Raw genomic sequence first — 20,657 nt, forward strand, 5'->3', positions numbered from 1 at the left:
TTCATTCAACTACTGAGTGCCTATTATGTGTAAGGCACTTTGCTAGGTGCTGAGGATACAGAAAATGAATAGATATTGATCCTGCCCTCAAGAAACTCAGAGTGGAGTAGAAGATACATAAACTGATAATGGTACTTTACAACAGACAAAACCATGAGAATGTGAATGAATTTGTTTTCGATTAAACTGGCAACTGTGCATAGGATAGATTGGTAAGGGAATACTAGAGGCGAGAGAGCACTTAGAATGCTAATGATGAGATGGAGGTGAATTAATGAGAGATGAAATGAGGGTTAAGGTAATAGAAATATAAAGAACAGAAATGAAAAATATTTTAAAGAAAAAATTTGTTAAGACTAGGCAACTAAGGAGATAATAACATAAAGAAGAAGAATGAATCAAACACATTCAGTGGTGATAAGAATGGTCAAACGGGTGACAGACTTTTGGACATAGGTAGAGCTTATTTAGAAGAGAATATGCTCAGTTTTATAATTTATTCTCCAGATATCAAGGTAGAAAGTAAGGATCTGGAGGTCAGGCTAATGCAAAGGCTCAGGTCAAAAATTTGAGAATCATCTTCCTAGAGGCACTGAAGCCTTCAGAATAGAGGAGCTCACAGTGAGAGAATGTACAGAATTCCTTCTCTTAGGGGATGGAAAAATGAGACAGGTAGACAAGTCTTAAGCAGGAAAAGAAACCTGGCACAGAAAAGAATTTCCAAGAAAAAGAGAGTGCTTACTGTGTGTCAAATTGCTGCAGTGAAGACAAAGAATGAGGACTAAAAAGAAGCAAGTAGACTTGGCCATGTGGTTGGTCACTGATAAACCTTTCCCAGATGCTATATTGTCACTGAGTTTGTTAACTCTTCACCCTGCAAATTATCTCTGCTTGTTATGACTGTCTGTTTTTTTCCTGACTTTCTTCAGAACTTTTCTCGTACTTTCTAATAGCATTTATCACATACCATATTCTTGCATAGCTGTATCTTTAATTCTCTCTTTAGACAGTACCCTCCCCCTCAAAAACCTAGGTAAGAAACCTGATAATTATTTCTTGAATCAAGAGCCAAATAAATGGCCCATAATGGGATAATGAAGCAAAGAGAAAATGTTATAATACTTATCGTTTACTTTGCCAGTAGTGAAGCTAGATATTTATTTTTTAAAAATCCTGATATTTAATGAAAAGCAAATCTATTAAAAATGACTGAACACAGGACCAAAAGAGATTAGTTTGCGTGCTTCAAGATAGACTGAGAACTAGCCAGTTTTCCCCTCCTACATCGAATCCTGGAAATGACCGAAAATTAATTAGTCGTCACCTGAGAACATAAGGAATTGAAGAGCTAGAAGCTGGGGATATTCTGTGATTTACAACAGACTACATCAAACTAAAGAGAAAAATCAAGCGTAAGATCAATATGGATCTTCAAAGGTAATACAGATACAAAATGGCCACAGAACTATCAGTGCTCCATGTCCAAAGGCAGAATGTAGGAACAGAAGAGGACCAAGGGGTAATCAACAGCATTATTAGGCGGAATACCACAGTGGGTGCAGCCAACTCAAATCAGCCTGTATTCATCTCCTGCATAACACTCCTGGCAGTGACAGAGGGTATATGACCCCAGGAGGGAGTACTGTGTATAAGATCTTAGAGAGACAGGGCAGTGTCCTAGGAGACTGGTGATACCTAGAAAGAAAAGGAAACATTCATTCCCAATAGATCAGCCACCAGGATATCTAGCCCAGAAATACTTCTACTCGCTCCTTTATTCTCACTGAAAATTGAGTGAAAACTCCAATGGCAGGTTTTAGCCCTCTTCCCAAGCAAGCTGCATAAACAGAGGCAGAGAAGAGTCTAACAAGGAATTTCAATTATAAAAATACATATGTAATCAAAGGATAAGCAAATGCATGAGGAATATAAATCTCATTTAAGACAGAAAACAAGTTCAATCAATAAACACACCTAAAGAAAGAGTTAAAAATTTAATTGGAATAGGATTTTAAAATAAGTACGTTGACTTCCACTTCTAGCCATAATATAGAACAGGAACCAGATGTACCCTTTATTTAAAACAACTAGAAAACTGGCCAAAATATATAAAACAACTTTTAAGAAAAGATGACAAAATCCAAAGACTTGACAATGTAAAGTCTACAATGTCTGGCATCCAATAAAAAACAGTGTTTAGACACTGGGCAAAAGGCAACACAGACCTATGATTCCTAAGAGAGGGGAAACAAACAAGGTGAGGCCTACGATCTCCTGACTTTCTGTGTGGAGGCACACTCTGAACTTCAGAGCAGGGTCAGAGATCGAGATCCCAAGCAGAGCACGGGTGGCTTGCAGAGTAGAGGAGGCAGAAATGAGAATTCAAGAAGTCTCAGGTTTCTGGAAGATGTGGGGCTAAGTTCTGGAGAGGAGGGAGTGACGCAGAAAAAAAAAAAAAGTTCACAAATCTGCATGGGGTGCCATTAAGTCTTTGCTAAATTCTAAGATATGTGTGTACAAGATCAAATTCTACAAGGCTGGGCAAGGAATGACTGGGGTGCTGTGAGCTACATAGTTCCCAGAGCTCACATAGGGCTGAGATCATTCAAATTTCCACCAGCCAAAGTGGAGAGTTCTCACTGATCATTCAAGGCACTCAAGTAGAGACCTTCGTAGTGAGGCTAAATTGTTTCTAGTGTAAAGGTTATACTTTAACACCCACCCTAACAAAACCTGAAAGGATCAAAAAGAACTATAAGTAACTTAACTGCCTACCAAATCTCAACACTCTTTAAGAAAAGATGACAAAATCCAAAGACGTGACAATGTAAAGTTCACAATGTCTGGCATCCAATAAAAAAAAGCACTAGACATAACAAAAAGCAGGAAAATGTAACCTATAGCCAGGAGAAAAACAGACCATAGAAACAGACCCAGATATGATATAAATGATGGAATTATCAAAAACTAACAATAAAAGGGTTATTTTAATCATGTTCAAGTATTTAAAGGAAAACACAGTGATGAGAAAAAAAGGAACATCTAGAGATAAGTATAATGTTTACTATCTTCCCAGACATAAGGGAATAAATCACATCTAAGAAAAAAAAATAGGAAATGGGAAAAAGAACCAATTGTAGAGCTTGGAAACAAAAAGCTTCAGTGTTGAAATACAAACCTCAATTGACTTGAGAGACCTGAAGCCTCAGCAATGGAAAATACCTTGAATCAGTATAACTGACCCAGAAGAATTCCCCCAAAACTCAGGAACTGATGGCACAAGGAACTCTGAAAGTTGGTATGAGTGAAGCTAAACTAAGGGTGATCAGCTGAAGATGTTTTAAGAAGCAATTCAATCCCCAAATCTCAACCCTCATTCTACGTAACTGGGTGTGTGCCCTGACTTCTACTCCAGTAGAAATCTGCAGGCTTAGTCTCTTGAGAGACTAAAACAGAGGGTTCCTAAACTAGGGATCCTAGGCACAGCTGAGGACAGGGATACCACTGAAAACAAGAGGATTACATAAACATATGCATACTGGATACTGACATGCCTCAGTCTTCCTTACCCATGAGGTAACCAAGCTTTTACCCTCTTGGTAGAAGACTGGAAGAATCTTCTTGTCAACTCAAGAGTGAATATACAAACACTGGGTATCTCTAATAAAAGAACACAGTCAGATCACTCCTATAGTTAAACTCATAGCTGACAAATCCCATCCACTGGCTTAGTTTCTAGTCAGCTTCTTAGTTCCTCGTTCTTGCCAGGAATTGACAACCAAATACATCTAGTAATCATCTAAAAAAACCTCCTAACATAAAATACATAAACCACAACAACAGAAAAAAATCAAATTGGAGGAAAAAAGGAGAAGAAAATGCAGCAAAATTATTGTTCTCAGAGAGCTAAGAAATTGTAAAATCATCAAATAAGAAACAGGTGTTCCTTTTAAAGGAACAATCAGGGAAAGAAATAAACTTACAGATATCAAAAATATGATAGGCAAAGAAAAGTTGGAAGAAAACTTTTATAAAATCCCCAGAAAGCAGAGCAGAAAGACAAAAACATGGATAACAGGAGAATAAAAAAGAAAAGAAAATTCAAGGGCCAGTCCAGGAGGGTCAATATCTGAATAATAGGCATTCGTGAGAGAGAAGAAAAAGAAAATTAGGGAAGGAAACCATCAACTAAGTAATTCAAGGCAATTTTCTAGAACCAAGGTATATGAGTTTCCAGATTAAAAGGGCCCACCAATAGCTCAACACTCTGAAGCAAAACAGACCTACACTAAGTTGTATCATTGTGGAATTTCAGAAGACTGGGGACAAAGAGAAGATCGTACGAACTCACAGACAAAAACCAATAATTCTCAACAAAGCATCAGGAACTGGATCACTCAAAGCTTTTCAAAAGCAATCCTGGAAACTACAAAATAATGGGACAATGTCCTCATTACTCTGAAGGGAAAGTATTTCCAACTTAAAATTCGATTCCAAGACAAACTATTAAATATTATGGATGACATGCAAGATCTCAACGCATGTAAGGTTTCAAATATTTATTCCTATACACCCTTTCTTCAGGTTTCTGCTCAAATATGTATCAGAGAGGCTTTCCTTGACCACCTTTTATAAAGGAACAAATCTTCATCCCCATCCTGGCTTTCCTACCCTTCTTACCTTCTCTGAAACAGTGACATAGTACATTTTCTTTTAATCCGCTCAACCTAAAACACTCTCACTAAAATATAAGGTCTAAGAGGGAAAGGACTATATGTTTATTGATGTGTTCTGAGCACCTAGAACTGTATCTGATATACAACAGACCCTCTCTAAACAATGTATTCCCGTGACAGAAATAAAAAAATAAAATTTCAAAAGTAGACATGGAGCACAGACTATCTATTCATGTATGAGGATAAAATGCAGGCACTTTCAGATGTATAAGGTCTCAGTGGTCTCCTTCAGAGACCTTTTTCTGAAAGAAGAATATTCTCCAAAAGGGGAAGAAAAGATCATTCCCTATGTGGACTATAGTTTCCCCATTTACCTTAAGTAGGAAATCTATCTCTCTTACCACCTTAATCAGCAGATAAATGCTACCTCTGGTTCTCCCCTTTCACAAACAAAGAAATAGCTTTCTCTGAATTAATTCAACCTTACTGAAATTCCTAAATACAATGGTTCACTTAATAGAAATTCATGTTTAAAGACACAGAAAACACAGACTGCCAAAGCCTCACATTAACAGAATTCAGCTGGGTATGGTTATGGCCAAGAGCAGAATAGCTGATGCTTCTCCCTCTCCCTTCACTGTAGCCTAGCTGCAGCTACAGCTGCCAGACATGGGAGAAGCTCACTGCTCACAGAACAGAATGTCAGCTTTGAACCATAACTAAAGGCAAGCTGCCAATAATCAGCAGGAGATAGCTGAAATTAATACAGAAGTTAACAGGAAAACTGGACTGCTTTTCAGAAACTAGTCTATTCAATTAAGGCCTGTTATGCTTATATTTCCAAACATGTGAAGCTTAAAAACAATTTATTTAATCATTTCTGACAAATCCATTTCATTCATCAAATGTTCAGAAAACTGTTTCCTAAGATTTGTAGACATCAGCTCTTTAGACCTAGAAAACTGACCATGAACTCTTCTAGTACAGTAGTCAAGTCACTTATTTTTTTCTTTTCAATCCCCCACACTAGGCATAGTATCAAACACATAGTACTTAATAAACTTAAACAATTCCCTCATTTCTAGAAGACACTGAGGTTCAGAAATGTTATATGGCTCACCCCACGATGTTTATATTAGAAGTCAGATCTAGGACTAGCACACAGACCTCACTTGGGATTTTTCTTTTAATGTTTGACGGAATTTTAAAAAGATGAGGGGAGACCAACAGCAACTTTTTGGATCATGAATCATGGTGGCTCTTTCATGCAGTTAGCAGTCCCTAAAAGTTAACTAGAAAAATTTATAAGTAATCCAATTAGATAAAGTAACTGTTACAAGTGTCTAATAAAAATTCAAAAGGAAATATCCTAAATTTTATATCCAAGGACAGGCTAATTCTATCTGTGTGAACTCAACATTTACATACCCCTTCTGAAGTATACACCAATTTAATATCTTTCTACATTGACATCTAACCTCAGGCACGTGAAAGCAACATTTGCCGATACATCTGCACAATAGATTATGTTCGGTTAATTAAGCTCATAAAACATGTGAGGGGGATGTCATTGGGAAGGTAGATAGGGGCTACATTATTACATCAATTCTATATGAAATCCTGATTTTATACACTAAAGGCAATGAGGAACAATAGAAATATTTTAAGCAGAAAACTGACAAGGATCAGATCTGCATTTTAGAAAGATCATTTTGACAGCAACATGGAAGACGGATTAGAAGAGGTACAGATCTGGAGCCAAAGAGACCTTAGGCTGCTGAAGTAATTAAAGTGAGAAATGATGAAGGTCAAAAGTAAAGCACTGATGGAAGAAATTGGAGAAGTGAGGACAGATTTAAGCACTACCGCACCTGGAACCCTGGTTAATAATTTTAAAACCCAAAGAATTAAAACTTAAGTTAGAGCCATACTGGTGTTATAAAGTGAGTAAAACCTTCAAAGTTTATTTAAACGTATAATGAAAGGCAAATGAACAACTTTTCTAACATTACCTTTATGCTGTTAAGATAGTAACTAAAGGCCGCAAAAATTGTCACTTAGTTTCTCTGAGTAACCAAGTGTCTAAAGGTATTTTGGCTAAAACAAAGTCCTTTTTCAGTCACCAGAGCCAGCATCCTAATACGTTACCACTGAAAGGGAAAGACAGGAAATGAATCAATAAACCTCAGGCACATGCTTGGCCTGGAAAGACACAGAATATCAAGGAGCAGAAATCTGAAAACAAAGGCCTTGGGTAATTTAATTACCAGGCCGGAATCTGCTGACTGCCGGTTTAATTGTTTGAACAGTGCCGAAACGGTCTGACAAGGTGACCACCCTAAGATTTTGCACCATTTTCTGTGTGTAACCACATGGACAAACATGAGAAAGAGCTCTAAAGAATGTAGGAATCTTGAATAACTTTCATTAATCACACCTTTGATTCCAAAGGAAAATTTGAGTCAAAACCTTATATTTATAACTAACTCTAGGCAAAACCTTATATTTATAACTAACTCTAGGCTCTTTTTAGCAAATTCATTTGCCATTACATACTCCATGCTGCTAGATTAAGAAAATAATATCCTTCAGAGATGAGCACCAACTGCTATATAAGAAATGGGAAACAAAAATTACTCAGATTAAATGTATATGCTCTTATTTATCATTATACTCCAAAAAGCTTATTTTAGGGAGGCGTGGGAGTTGGAAGAAAGAATATAACTGTAGGGTGGTAACTACCAGCAAGTACTCAAAAACTGCTCAGTACGCTAGAGGAAGCCAATTTTCTCCCTTGATTCAGTTAGTATTTCCTCATTCATGTTTATCTCCTGTAGAGTAGTCCGACAGAAAACTCCTTTCAAAATCTGAACAAAGAAGTACCTTCAGACTACTTCACCTGGCAGTGTTCACCTGTTGTCTTCACCGAGTAAACAAGGTGTATAACGCCAAAGTAGACTATTACACCATTCATTCAACAAGTGTTTATAAAATGCTGTGTATTGTGCTAAGTCCTCAGCAGAAGCTTACAATCTAGTAGAGATAAAGAGATACACAAGAAGACCTTAAATAACAATGAAAGGCAGTATGTAAACAAATTCTAAAGTGAGTTGTGCAGGAAAGAGAATTAAATGCTTTCAAAAGAGGAAATCAATGTGGATAGAATTCATTGAGAAAGACTTTACTGAAGAGATGGAACTTCAACTAGGCCTTTAAAAAAGGCAAGACTTGAATATGTAGAGTGCAAAGAGCGTTCTAGGGCTCCAGATCAACAAGAGCAGATTTGGAATCAGAAATTCATGCATTCTATTTTGAGAATCAAAATGAAGATCTGAATAGTTATGGGTTTTGTGGTCATTAGATTAGATTTGGTCATTAGATTTGGTAAGTCCACTAGCCAGTTTCCAAAGTACTGAAGACAGGGGCTTAAATGCTTCCTACTTCCATTAAAGATAAGGAAGGAATATGGGACCAAAGCAACTCAAGAAGCTCTATCAAAAACAGTTATATACACCACCGTGGACAAAACTGTTACATGCTTTGCCTGTCTTTAGTTTTAATGATAATTTAATTAATTATGATTAAATCAATTATATCCTTCAAGATTCAATTAACTGACATGCTTAAGGGGATGGGGGTGGCAGAGAATCCTTCTGGCAGAAGAAAGAGTAATGTGTGATGTCACTGACAGAAGAAGCTTGTTAAGTTCAAAAAACTTTAAGAAGGCATATAACCAGTTAGTATAGTAGAGTCATTCACAACTTAGGCTCTGAAGACAGACTACGGCTTCAGGCCTTGGTTAAGTCGCTTATTTGCTTGCGTGCTCTGCGACCTGGCAAATGGTTTAACCTGTTCCTCAGTTTCCACTATTGTAATATGGAGATATTACTAGTCCCTACCTTATAAGATTTTTGAGAGGACAAAGTGGCACAGTAAATGTATAGGACTTAGTACAATGCCTAGCACTTGACAAGTGTTCAAGGAATGATAGTCTTTACTGTTATTGTTTTTAAGGCTCAGATGTGTACCGTGTAATCATCCTTGTTGGCCTTGTTAAGATTCCTGGACTTTATCCCAAAACCAATGAAGCCTCTGAAAAGTTTTAACAGTTTTAACTGGATTTTTGTTTTAAAAATATGGCTTACTTAGTACCTCTCATAAGTAACCCCAAAGGAAAAATTTATTCTAGAATTTACTACCAAGAAAAGTTTTCCTTTCTTTGAAGAATAGGTACCTTTCTTTCTTTTAGGTAAAATTCTGTAAATGACTATATCTTCTTTTCATTTTGAGAGCCAGAAAGCTTAGAGCCAAACCTGAAGCGCTTAGGCCCTTACTGCCTGCATATTTGTGTTCACTTCCCCCACCTCCCGTGGTTGTTTTCTACTCTTACATGTGTTTTCTGATTCAGTTCTTTATTCTTGTTTATATTTTACAATTATTGTTTTTGTATTATTTTCACTTAAAGCTACCTCAGCCATTTATGGAATGAGGTGCAATCTAATTAACGAAACAAAAATAAAGGGCATAAACACCATAGCCTCATAATGCATGAATCATGCACTGTAGATGCATTCTCAGCACGCCACCAAAATCACTTTTTTGGCCTAAACCTAGTCAGATGAAGCAAGAAAACCAGATGGCACAGGAAACCTCTCTCTATGCAAAGAAGGAACAGATGAGGAGAGTGCAAAGACCTACGGCCTTTCCTGAATTAGCAGGGCGCAGTTAGGGCAATCAGTGCCAGGAGCAGAAGAGAACTTGAAAGTGGCAAGCTGCTGGGAAGTTATGTACAGACTCAAGGTTAGAGTTTTTATTTTTTTGTATACGAATGTTTTCTCCCAAAGTACTTCACCCTCTTCTTAACCTTCAGTCGCTCCACTGTTCTGTTCTCAGCTCATGAGACCCCTTTGCTGTTTCACTTATCTCCATCCTCAACTTGGATCTCATGGTCAGCCACTTCAACACTGCTCAAGTCCTACATGCATTTGTCCTGTACCATTCCATTCTCCAACCTGGGCCATTCATACTGTCTACTCTTTCCCCTCCTGGGTTGGAAAGCACTGCTGACTGTGAGTCTACCATGAACTCCCTCCCACAAAGCTAATCACTTATGCTTTTATGCATCCCTTGACTGTCATATGAACACCGCCAGCTGCTCTAAACCTTGTGTCTAATGTATTGCTCTTTCCCTGATGTCTCATCTGCTACATTACAGAATGAATTAAATCTATTCTATATTAACAAATTCATCTTCCTTCTATTTCCCCCGAAGTACCTCTGTAGCCAAATCCTTAGCACAAGCTCTAATTCTCACTGTAACTGCACCCATGCACTTTCTCAGAGAAGAAGGAATTCCTCTCCTCTAAGCTAACCATGTCCTCTGTGCTCTTGATCCCACTGTCTCTTGTTTACCCTTGTTTCACCAACTGTGTCTTCTTTCCTGCCTATATTCTTTTCTTTTTTAGCTTCTTCAAACACCAAGACCAACACCACAAAAAAAGCATGATATAATACTGAATTCTATAGACCCCAATTATCCCTCAATTCTTTCCTTCTCTCCTTTCTACCTTAAAAACCTCAAAATAATTTTATAATACCTTTCTCCCTTTTCTCACCATCCATATGTACATAACTTCTTGAAATTTGGCTTTACCTCCCAATTTATTGAAAAGTACTCTCTTCAAAGCATTGTTGATCTCTTAATGACCAAACATACCCCTCTTCGTTCTAAACCCTCGCTTGTCTAATCAGGTCAGAAACTATCCTTACTTCCCAAGATATTCTTCTACTTTACCAATTCCACTTTACCCACCTGCCTCCTAAATGAAGGCATAAACAAAACTCACTTCTTAGCTGCCTTCTCTCTGGGGTCTCATTATTAATTATAGCTTCACTCATACTTCTACACAGATAATTGTCAAATCTATACCTCTATTACTAAACTCCCCTTTTTTGACAGAAAAGGATTTACTGAGGTATAAATTACATACAATAAAATGCAAATTCTTAGGTGGTTACTTAGATGAGTTCTGATAATGGCATACTCTACATAACCACCACTCAAAACAAAAATAAACAGTTCCATCACTCAAGATAGTTCCCTCTTATCCCTTTGCAGTCAATTTTCCCCTCTCCTCAGAAAGAGTGAAAAGAGACAACCACTTATCAGCTTCTTGTAACATTATTATTATTATTACTTATTTATTTATTTTTATTTTTGGCTGCGTTGGGTCTTCGTTGCTGCGTGCAGGCTTTCTCTAGTTGTGGCGAATGGGGGCTACTCTTCGCTGTGGTGCGTGGGCTTCTCATTGCGGTTGCTTCTCTTGTTGCAGAGCACAGGTTCTAGGTGCACAGGCTTCAGCAGTGTGACATGCGGGCTCAGTAGTTGTGGTTCACGGGCTCAGTAGTTGTGGCTCGTGGGGTCTAAAGTGCAGGCTCAGTAGTTGTGGTGCACGGGCTTAGTTGCTCCGTGGCATGTGGGATCTTCCCGGACCAGGGCTTGAACCCCTGTCCCCTGCATTGGTAGGCGGATTCTCAACCACTGAGCCACCAGGAAAGCCCCTTGTAACATTATTATTGTTGCCTGTTTTAGCAACCTGTTTATGTTGCTGCATGTATAAGCAGTTTATTCCTTTTTATTGCTGTGTCATCTTCCTGTACTGCTGTATTGCTATACCACAATTTGTTTTGGATACATTTTCCTGCAGATGGACATTTGGGTTGTTCCTGCTTGTGAAAAAGGTTGCTATGAATATTCTTGTACAAGTCACTTTATGAATATTTGTTTTCATTTTTCTTGAGTAAATACCTAGGAACTGAATTGCTCAGTAACAGGATAGATATAAGCTTAACTTTGTAAAAAACTGAAAAATAGCTCTCCCAAGTGGCTGCACCATGTTACACTCCCACCAGTAATGAATGAGAATACTAGCTGCTTTATATCCTCCTAACATTTCATATAATCTTTTAAATTTTAACCATTCTAGTTGATATGTAATGTTACCTCATTGTAGCTTTTAATTTGCATTTCTCTGATGACTAATAACATTTAGTAATTTTTCATGTGTTTATTGGCCATTTATATATCTTCTTTTGTGAAGTGTTTGGTTCCAGTCTTTTGCACGTTTGTTAAATTGGGTTGTTTGTCTTTTTAGTGTTGAATTTAAGTTCTCTTTTGAAGGTTACCTGTTTCTATCTTCAACTGCCAACAGCTCACATCAAACTAAATGTCTTGATGTTATTTCCAACAGTACATCTAAAATCTAATTTGTAATTTTTTAGTTGGGAACGAGGCCTCTCTATTGCTGTCAACCACATCACAAATATTCTTCAATCACGTTTGCTTTAAGTCCTAACTCTCGATGTTTTCCTCTTGACAGTCAGTAAGAACTCTTGAGAGATGGCAGATAGTAATTATTAATGTACAGCCTCTGGAATTGCATGGTTCAAATTCAAACTCTCCCACTTATTTGCTGTGTGACTTTGGACAAATTACTGAATCTTTCAGTGCCTATCTTACAAGGTTTTTGTGAGGTTTCAATAAATAAATTATGTAAAGTATTTTAAATAGTACCCAACAAAGAGGGAGTACTCAATAAATATGGCTTGTTGTTATTGTGGAAATGCCTTTTGCCTAAAATCTTTTCTCATGAATCTAACAACTAACATCTTAATCTAGGCATTCAGCCTCTTACCTCTAGACAATAAAAACAGTCCCCTAAATAGCCTCCTTCCTCTCCTCTAATTCAGACTACTGCTGGACTTATCTTCCTAAAAGTCCTTACACATAGCATCACCTTTTGGCTCTTCACCATCTTCTGGCTCACAGATGCTCACTCTGACAAATAATCCTAACCCTTTATCCAAACACTCAAGGTCTTCCACAACTGCTCCTACACACCTCTCTAACATATGCTTCTTACTTATAGCAGTAGGGAAAGAATTAAAAAACTATCAAAAGATTGTGCCTTAAACAGAAAAAGCCAGAAGCTGCAATATAAGCATATTACTTAGGAAAATGGAGGTAAATCTAAATTAATCAGCTGAAAGAAGTACAAGTGGTTGCCTCTGAGAAAGGGAAATGGGGGTGGGGAAGAGGATGGGAAACAGGCATTTTTTTGTAACAAATCTTGCAGAATTATTTGACTTCTTACCTTAGTACATGTTTAACTTTTGTAAAAATAAAAACTTGTAAGATAGAAAGATACAGACCAAGAAAAATGGAAAGAAAGAAAGAAACAGAGGGAGGGAAGAAGGGAGGGAGGGAAGGAGGAAGGAAGGAAGAAAGGAAGGAAGGGAGAAAGGAAGGAAGGAAGGAAGGGAGGGAGGGAGACTGATTATTAATTGAGGCAATTTGGTCGTCCTTACCTAAGGATAATCCGTAGACCTATGTAAGGAATAGTTGGGCACATCCATTTACTTAGTGGAGTTATCCTATTTGCAGATTGAAGATTCTGAATTTTATCCAATAAATAATAGGAAGGTAGGTAAAGGTTAATGAACATAGTAGTAATATAACAAAAATAATAGTTGGGGAAGATTAAACAGGAAATATATCAGAAATGTACTTGACTGGAAAAGAAATAGGGTGTGGTAAAACATGAGGTCTTCATAATTGAGACATGAGGGGATGAAAGCCTAGATAAAGGTGATGACTGTGGAAACAGAAGGGTTTAATTTCAAGTTATTTTTCAAGAACACAGAGTATGACTTGCTGGCCACCTAAATACAAAACTAAGAAAAAAAAAAAGGAACACAATGCCCTCCCGCACAGAGGAGGCACTAAAGGTATATTTGTAAAGAGTAATTCCAACATTATAAACATGAACATTAAATCTTAATATATAGTTCTTAATACATAGTTGAATATTGTTTCTGTGGTTCTGTTTCATCTAAAACAGACTGAAAACATTTTGGCTCAGAATTCACTTAAAACATTATACATATTTTTCATTACTTGATTAATGTTCCATGGACTGCATCTTCCCACTTCTATTTTACTGTCTTCATGCGCTCCACCTTAGAAACTTGCTTGCTTTGCCTGTAACTACTTGAATCTACAGTTTACTCTGTCTTATCTTCCATATTTACTCTAGCTATTTTACATGAAAAATCCCCAAATTATGCTTCAATTTATATAAAACAATGTGATCCAAAGCTTTATCATCAACGGTCTTAGCAAGAAGTAGCAACTCAGAATATTCTATTTTCATAGAAATGACACCTAACACATAATAGCCATTTCTATCTAGTTTACTCATAAAACTACAGCCCGAAGCTTTAAAAAATATTCCAATGGGGCTTCCCTGGTGGCGCAGTGGTTGAGAGTCCGCCTGCTGATGCAGGGGACGCGGGTTCGTGCCCCAGTCTGGGAAGATCCCACTTGGCGCGGAGCGGCTGGGCCCGTGAGCCATGGCCGCTGGGCCTGCGCGTCCGGAACCTGTGCTCCGCAACGGGAGAGGCCACAACAGTGAGAGGCCCACATACCGCAAAAAACAAACAAAATCCTTCCCTTGACCTCAACTACCTTCCCATTTTTTTTTCTCCCTTTTTGAAATGGAAATCCTTTTAAGAGTTTTCTGTTTGGCTCTCTCCATTTTCCTCTCTCATCTGCTCTTCAATGTAGCTTTGGCTCACTCACTCCACCAAAACAGATACAATGGTCAATTGTCATTCTTTATGTTTCTTGACTATCAGTAGCATCTGACATAGATGTTCACTCTATCCTCCTGAGAACACTTTCTTCATTTGGTTTCCAAGACACTGCATTCTCTAGGCTTTCTTCTCTGTCTTCTTTGCTAGTTCTTTCTATTTTCCTGAGGTTTTAATGTTTGAGTGCCTTGGGGATCAGACATTGGTCTCTTTCCTAATCATATTCTCTACTTGGGTGGTCTCCATCTCTCAAGAAATCCTACTGATTCTACTCATTCAAAACATACCGTGAGTGACCACCTGGCACCATGTACACTACTGCTACCCTGGCCTGAGCCATAATCATCTCTCACTTGGGGCTACTGGTCTCCTACCTGGTCTCCCTGTTTCCATCCTTGCTCACTACAATCTATTCTCAACACAGCAGCCAGTGATGCTTTTAAAATGTTAGCTTAGATACAATCACTTCTTTGCTCAAACACCTCTCTAATGGTTCCCTAATTTTATTCAAGGTAAGAGCCAAAGTCCTTACATGGTCTACAAAGCCCCCAAATCTGCCCCACTCCTGCCTCCCATTTACTTTTCTGACCTCGTCTGACCTTTCTACTATTCCTCCTTGCTAGCTCTTGCTCTTCCCTCTTGCTTGCTTCTCTCCACCTACACTGGACTTCCTGCTATTCCTTGAACACACCAAGCACACTGCTGCCTCAGGGGCTTTGCATTTATTCTTCCCTCTCCTTGGGCCACCCTCTCTTCCCCATATCTATATGGCTGTGTTTTCTAGTCTGTTCAAATGTCAGCGAGGCCTTCCCTGACCACTCTATTTCATACTGCAATCAACTCTCCCACTCCACATGCCCCCTTCCTTGCTTTACTTCTATAGCATGTACCACCATCTAGTGCACTATACAGTTTACTTATTTTGCATATTGTCTCTCTCCCCACACTGAAAGGCAAGGTTCCTGAGAAAAGGAATTTTTGTCTGTTTTCTTCATTGTGGTACTCTTCCCACGTAGAACAGTGTGGGACATATAGTCAGCTTTCAATAAAGATTTCTTGAAAGACAATTAATATGGTGTAGCCAGCATTGCAAACCAGATCTTTTTGGCTTCAAAGCCCACACCATTCTATTAAAACTTCAGCTAAGAAGCTTCTAGTTGAAACAAATAGCTAAAGAATTTAAATAACTTGAAGACATAGAAATAGCAACTATCCAAAATGAAATACAGACAGAAAGAGGAATTTTCAAAATTGGAATCAGTGAGCAGTGGGAGGATTTCAAACAGCCTAATATATGTGCAATTGGAGTCTTTGACAAAGAGACCAGCAAAATAATGGCTGAAAATTTTCTGAATCTGATGGAAACTTAACATTCACAGATTCAAGGAGCTCAATGAACATCAACCATAAGAATCATGAAGAAAACCACACAAAGGCACATCATAATCAAACTGTTAAAACCAGTGGTAAACAGAAAATCCTGAAAGCAGCCAGAGGGAAAAAAGGCACATTATACACAGAAGAATAAAGGAAAAGGATGACAGCAGATTTCTTGTCAGAAATAATGCAAATGAGAAGACAGTGGACCAATATCTTTAAAGCACTGAAAGGAAAAAATGTCAACCTAGAATTACATACCCAGTCCAAATATCATTTAAAAATAGACAAAATAAGGATTATTTTAGACATACAAGAGCTGAAAGATTTCATCGCCAACAGACCTGCACTGTAAGAAATGCTAAATAAAGTCCTTCAGGCAGAAGAAAAATGATGCCAGATAAAAATATGTATCCATATAAAGGAATGAAGATGAAAACATGCATCTACATACAGAGATGTGGCAATGGTAACTCCACTAGTAAATGTATAAGATTTTTAAAAATATTGAAATCTCTTTAAAACATAATTGACTTTTTAAACAAAATTAATGACACTGTATTTTGTGTTTTATAAAATAGGCATAAATAAAATGTATGACAAAGAAATAATGGTGAGGAAGGGTTAAACAGAAGTATATTATTGCCAGGCTCTTACACTCTGTGTGAAGTGGTAAATATTACTTGAAGGTAGACTGTAAGTTAAAGACTTGTACATGAATGTTCATAGCAATTCATGTGTAACAGCCCCAAACTGAAACCAACCCAAATGTCTATCCATACATGAATGGATAAGCAACTTGGGGTATATTTACAAAATTGGATACTACTTACAATAATATGAAACGATATGTTATTACGTGCAACAAAATGGATGAATCATAAAATAAATAAACTGAGAAAAAGAAGCCAAAGAAAGGGTACAGACTATATAAGCACCTTTATATAATAAAACTGTAGAAGACATAAACTAATCTATAGTGACAGAAAACAAATCAGTGCTTGCCTGGTGGTGAGGTGGGGCAAGAAAGATTACAAAGGGTCACAAAGAAACTTCTGTGGTGGTGGTCTGTTTCACACATCTGTGTGTGAAAACTTATTAAATTGTACACATTATATGTGCGCAATTTACTGTATGTGAATTCTTCAATAAAGCTGTTTAAAAAACAATTTCGGACTAAATTTAGGTTAAAAAACAAAATATTTAGACTACCTACAGTGTTCTTGCTCCATAAAGTAAAAATAAAATAGATGAAAGCTAAAACCAATAAAATAGTTATAATTTTTTAAGGGTTAGAATGGATCATAGAAACCAATTAATCAAATATTTTTTTATTAGAGACAAAGGAACTGAATCCCAGAGAGGTTTAGAGACTTCCCAGAGGTCTTATAGCTAAAGTTAACAGCTTACTAAACTATAAGATCCACAATAGCAGGGACTGTGTTATTTAGGTCACCACTGTATCCCCTACACCTAGTACAATGTCTGAGACATAGTACAAGCTCAATAAATATCTGACTATCTTTACCCTGGAAAGAAAGGTAAAAAGGAAGATAAATGAAAGAAAATCTCCTTTGCAATATGACTGAAAGTTTCCCCCTATCTTTGATTCTCCAATCTCTTTAACACAGATGAAAGAATTAAGCAATAGCTTTAATATCATAAATACAAGAGACTAAATTATATTCCATATTTTTAGCTTACTGGATATTTTATTATGTTCTAATGCTTAAAAATTTCTAATTCATGTTAGCAACTTTTAAACAAGCAGGAGAATTAATAGAAGATACTCTATTCATAAAGCTTACTGACATTTTCAAATTTAAAAAAAAATGGAAAGAAATGTGCTTACCAAAAATTTCTCCATTTTTGGCATATTCCGTCACAAGGTACAACATGCTTTTGGTCTCCATTACCTATTGATAAATAATTCCACATTAGTCTCACAGGAAAAGACTGCAACATTCTATGGAGTTACCTAAATTAAAACTACTAATAAAAGTATCAAGTTATGAATAATTCAGAAGCTGGTGAGGTTTACAAGACTGACAATATCCTTCTGCTAATATTTTTGTGAAAAATCTAGACCCTTCATCTTCCAAATGTGGTCCACAGACCAGAAGCAGGAGCAGTGGCACTGCCCAGGCTTCTGTTAGAAATGAAAAATCTCAGATCCCATGCCAGACCTACTGACAAAGAATTTTCATTTTAACAAAATCTTCAGGTGACTATAATGCACATTCATGTTTGAAAAATACTAATATAGGTAACAGGAATTTTGAAGATCAACTTTTTACCTCCTCACTGACTTTTCTAGCTGTGTTATATGGTAGAGCTTATAAAATAGAGCTCAGGTAATCTGGCCTATAACCTAGCTAATCTGGCACAATGTGGTAGTCCTCCTACTATACTTTCATATTTTTACAAAGTACTGTTATTTTAAAACATTGTTCAAAAGCTTCTTCATAGCTCCACTGCTATACACTTTTAGTTAAATTAGTTTTTCTAAATTCAGAAAGGAACATACATACTGGCACATGCTAACAATGTAATATTTAAGTGCTATCTACTGAAAGGCTAAAAACTAATTTTGCTCTAACATTTAAGTTTAGGACTATTCCTAAAACAGGTCTGAAAACTAAGAGCTACCTACAATTTGGGTCTAAACAACTCCAACTAGTAAGTTAATGTAACTGATTATTGGAGTTCATATAAAGACAGAATTATCATGTGAATCGTGGTAGTTTTTTGGTTTGTTTGTTTTGTTTTTTAATTGAAGCATAGTTGAAGAATCATGGTAGTTTTAACGTCAGTTTGAGTTATGGGTCATCAGACTTCTAAGGATGTGATTAGCTTCTTATAAGTATCCTCTTTAGGGAAAAAAAAAGAAGCCTGAGGGGAGAAACACTCTGACATAACTTTGCTCTAAGAGGCCCTCTGCAGTTTTAGGAATTGTTTTGAGTGGCACACCATAGTCTCTCATTCTCAACTAACAGTAATGCTCTCCAATGGTCTCCACATGGTTTACATTATAAATCTCTATTGATAAAGTCATTTAGCCAAATACATACATGTATGTATGTATAGAGGTAAATGTATATATACACATACATGTATATATATTTATGAATATATACACACAGAGACACAAATTACATACTTGTGCCATTTTATAAATATATACATTATAAGAGGCACACAAGAAGATAAATATAAAAGATAAATAGAAGTTCTAATATTTTCTTATTATACCCCAAGGGATACTTGTGCTAACCAATTTGAGTGCACAGAGTAGTGTGCTAGCACTAGCTCTCTGAGGAAAAAAAAAAGAGCCTGACTTGTAAACCAATTTCTGTGGTGTAAAAATACTCCTACCATCGCTGATTTTGAGCTATTGACACTAACATGGTGTTAACTGGCTCACAAAAGTTCTGAATATTTAACAATCAGCTCTCACAAGCAAGTACAGGCTGAGCCCAGCACACCACTAGGTACACACATCATACTTTAGAGATCAAAGTCATAGACTAGCATACTGTAACATTTTAGCTTAAAAGCAGTTTTCCAATATAAAAATTCTAAATATTAATGAATAGAAATATAAAAAAGGGTTTTGTATTACATTATCATTCTTAAATATAAATTACTCTTCAAAAATCTGAGAAAAATCTTCCTTTCACAAAAACATGGCTTGGGCTTCCCTGGTGGTGCAGTGGTTAAGAATCCACCTGCCAATGCGGGGGACACGGGTTCGAGCCCTGGTCCGGGAAGATCCCACATGCTGTGGAGCAACTAAAGCCGTGCGCCACAACTACTGCGCCTGCGCTCTAGAGCCCGCAAGCCACAACTACTGAGCCCGTGTGCTACAACTACTGAAGCCTGTGCACCTAGAGCCCATGCTCCGCAACAAGAGAAGCCACCACAATGAGAAGCCTGCGAACCGCAATGAAGAGTTGTCCCCGCTCACCACAGCTAGAGAAAGCCCACGCACAGCAGTGAAGACCCAACACAGCCAAAAATAAAATAAATTTTAAAAAACAACAACAAAAAAACATGGCTTTACACTTGAAATAGGTGCAGCTTATTTTAACAAAAACTGTATCTTAATAAAGTTAATTAAAAAAAATAACTTATTTACTTTATCTGATAAAAGAACCCCCCAAAAATAAACATTTGGCTCTAGGTATTATAAAGTATGCCACTAAGTAATATACTATTTTAGCCTTTGTATTTCATAAAACATAAACAATATATTTTTTAAGTAAGCAAAACTGCCATATCCTCATTAATGGTACCACCACCAAAACCCAGCAGGTTTAAGCATGTTATCATAAACGCACAACTACAAACTTGGCAATCAAATAACTTACAGTCTGAGAGACAACTTAAAATTAAGCTGCTAGTAGTTTTTTATTTCTTAATTTTTAATTTAAATATAGAAAAATGGATGTATTCAGATGAATAAAAGCATACAGTTATCTTTTTATAGACTGAAAAAACTAACATAAAAGAGAAAAATGATGATGTAAAATAGAGTATTGAATGTAAAAAGCATGCAGAGGTGTAAAGCTAAGTCATACCTGATAAAGTTTGATTATGTGAGGGTGGTCTAACATTTTCATTATTTGTACTTCTCGGTAGATTTTCTCAAGGTTCACTGCATCCAGCTGAGACTTATCTATTATTTTTATCGCCACCTGCATCCCAAACACAAAATACAATTAGTATACAATGGTTAACATCTCCAGTTAAGAATCTTTTAAAAAAATGACATCTAAGACTTCGCCTGTAGGTCCCTGTGACGATGATAACTAGCTTAAATTCAATGCTCATTCATTCATCATTCAACAAGTATTTCTTAAACATCTACCATGTATAAGGCACTGTGGCAGATTGTTTGGGAGTGTCTTTAATGTGCTATGAAGAATAACCCTGCAAAGTTACTTGAATAAA

The 20,657-nt window shown here is 36.9% G+C and overlaps 1 protein-coding gene across 3 annotated transcripts in view; it reads right to left on the bottom strand.

Annotated features, from left to right (window-relative positions):
* Positions 1-20,657, bottom strand: part of SIK2 (salt inducible kinase 2) — a 131,882-nt gene that overhangs the window by 99,198 nt on the left and 12,027 nt on the right. For all 3 annotated transcript variants that reach the window (XM_029207427.1, XM_029207428.1, XM_029207429.1), the window contains exons 2-3: positions 20,285-20,401; positions 17,557-17,620 (exon numbers count right to left, since the gene is read on the bottom strand). In XM_029207427.1, the coding sequence (XP_029063260.1) occupies positions 17,557-17,620; positions 20,285-20,401 (181 nt within the window). The remainder of the gene's footprint in view (positions 1-17,556; positions 17,621-20,284; positions 20,402-20,657) is intronic.

Source organism: Monodon monoceros, unplaced genomic scaffold, assembly GCF_005190385.1.
Source record: "Monodon monoceros isolate NGI ecotype Baffin Bay Population unplaced genomic scaffold, NGI_Narwhal_1 Super_Scaffold_7, whole genome shotgun sequence".
NCBI classification, from domain to species: Eukaryota; Metazoa; Chordata; class Mammalia; order Artiodactyla; family Monodontidae; genus Monodon; species Monodon monoceros.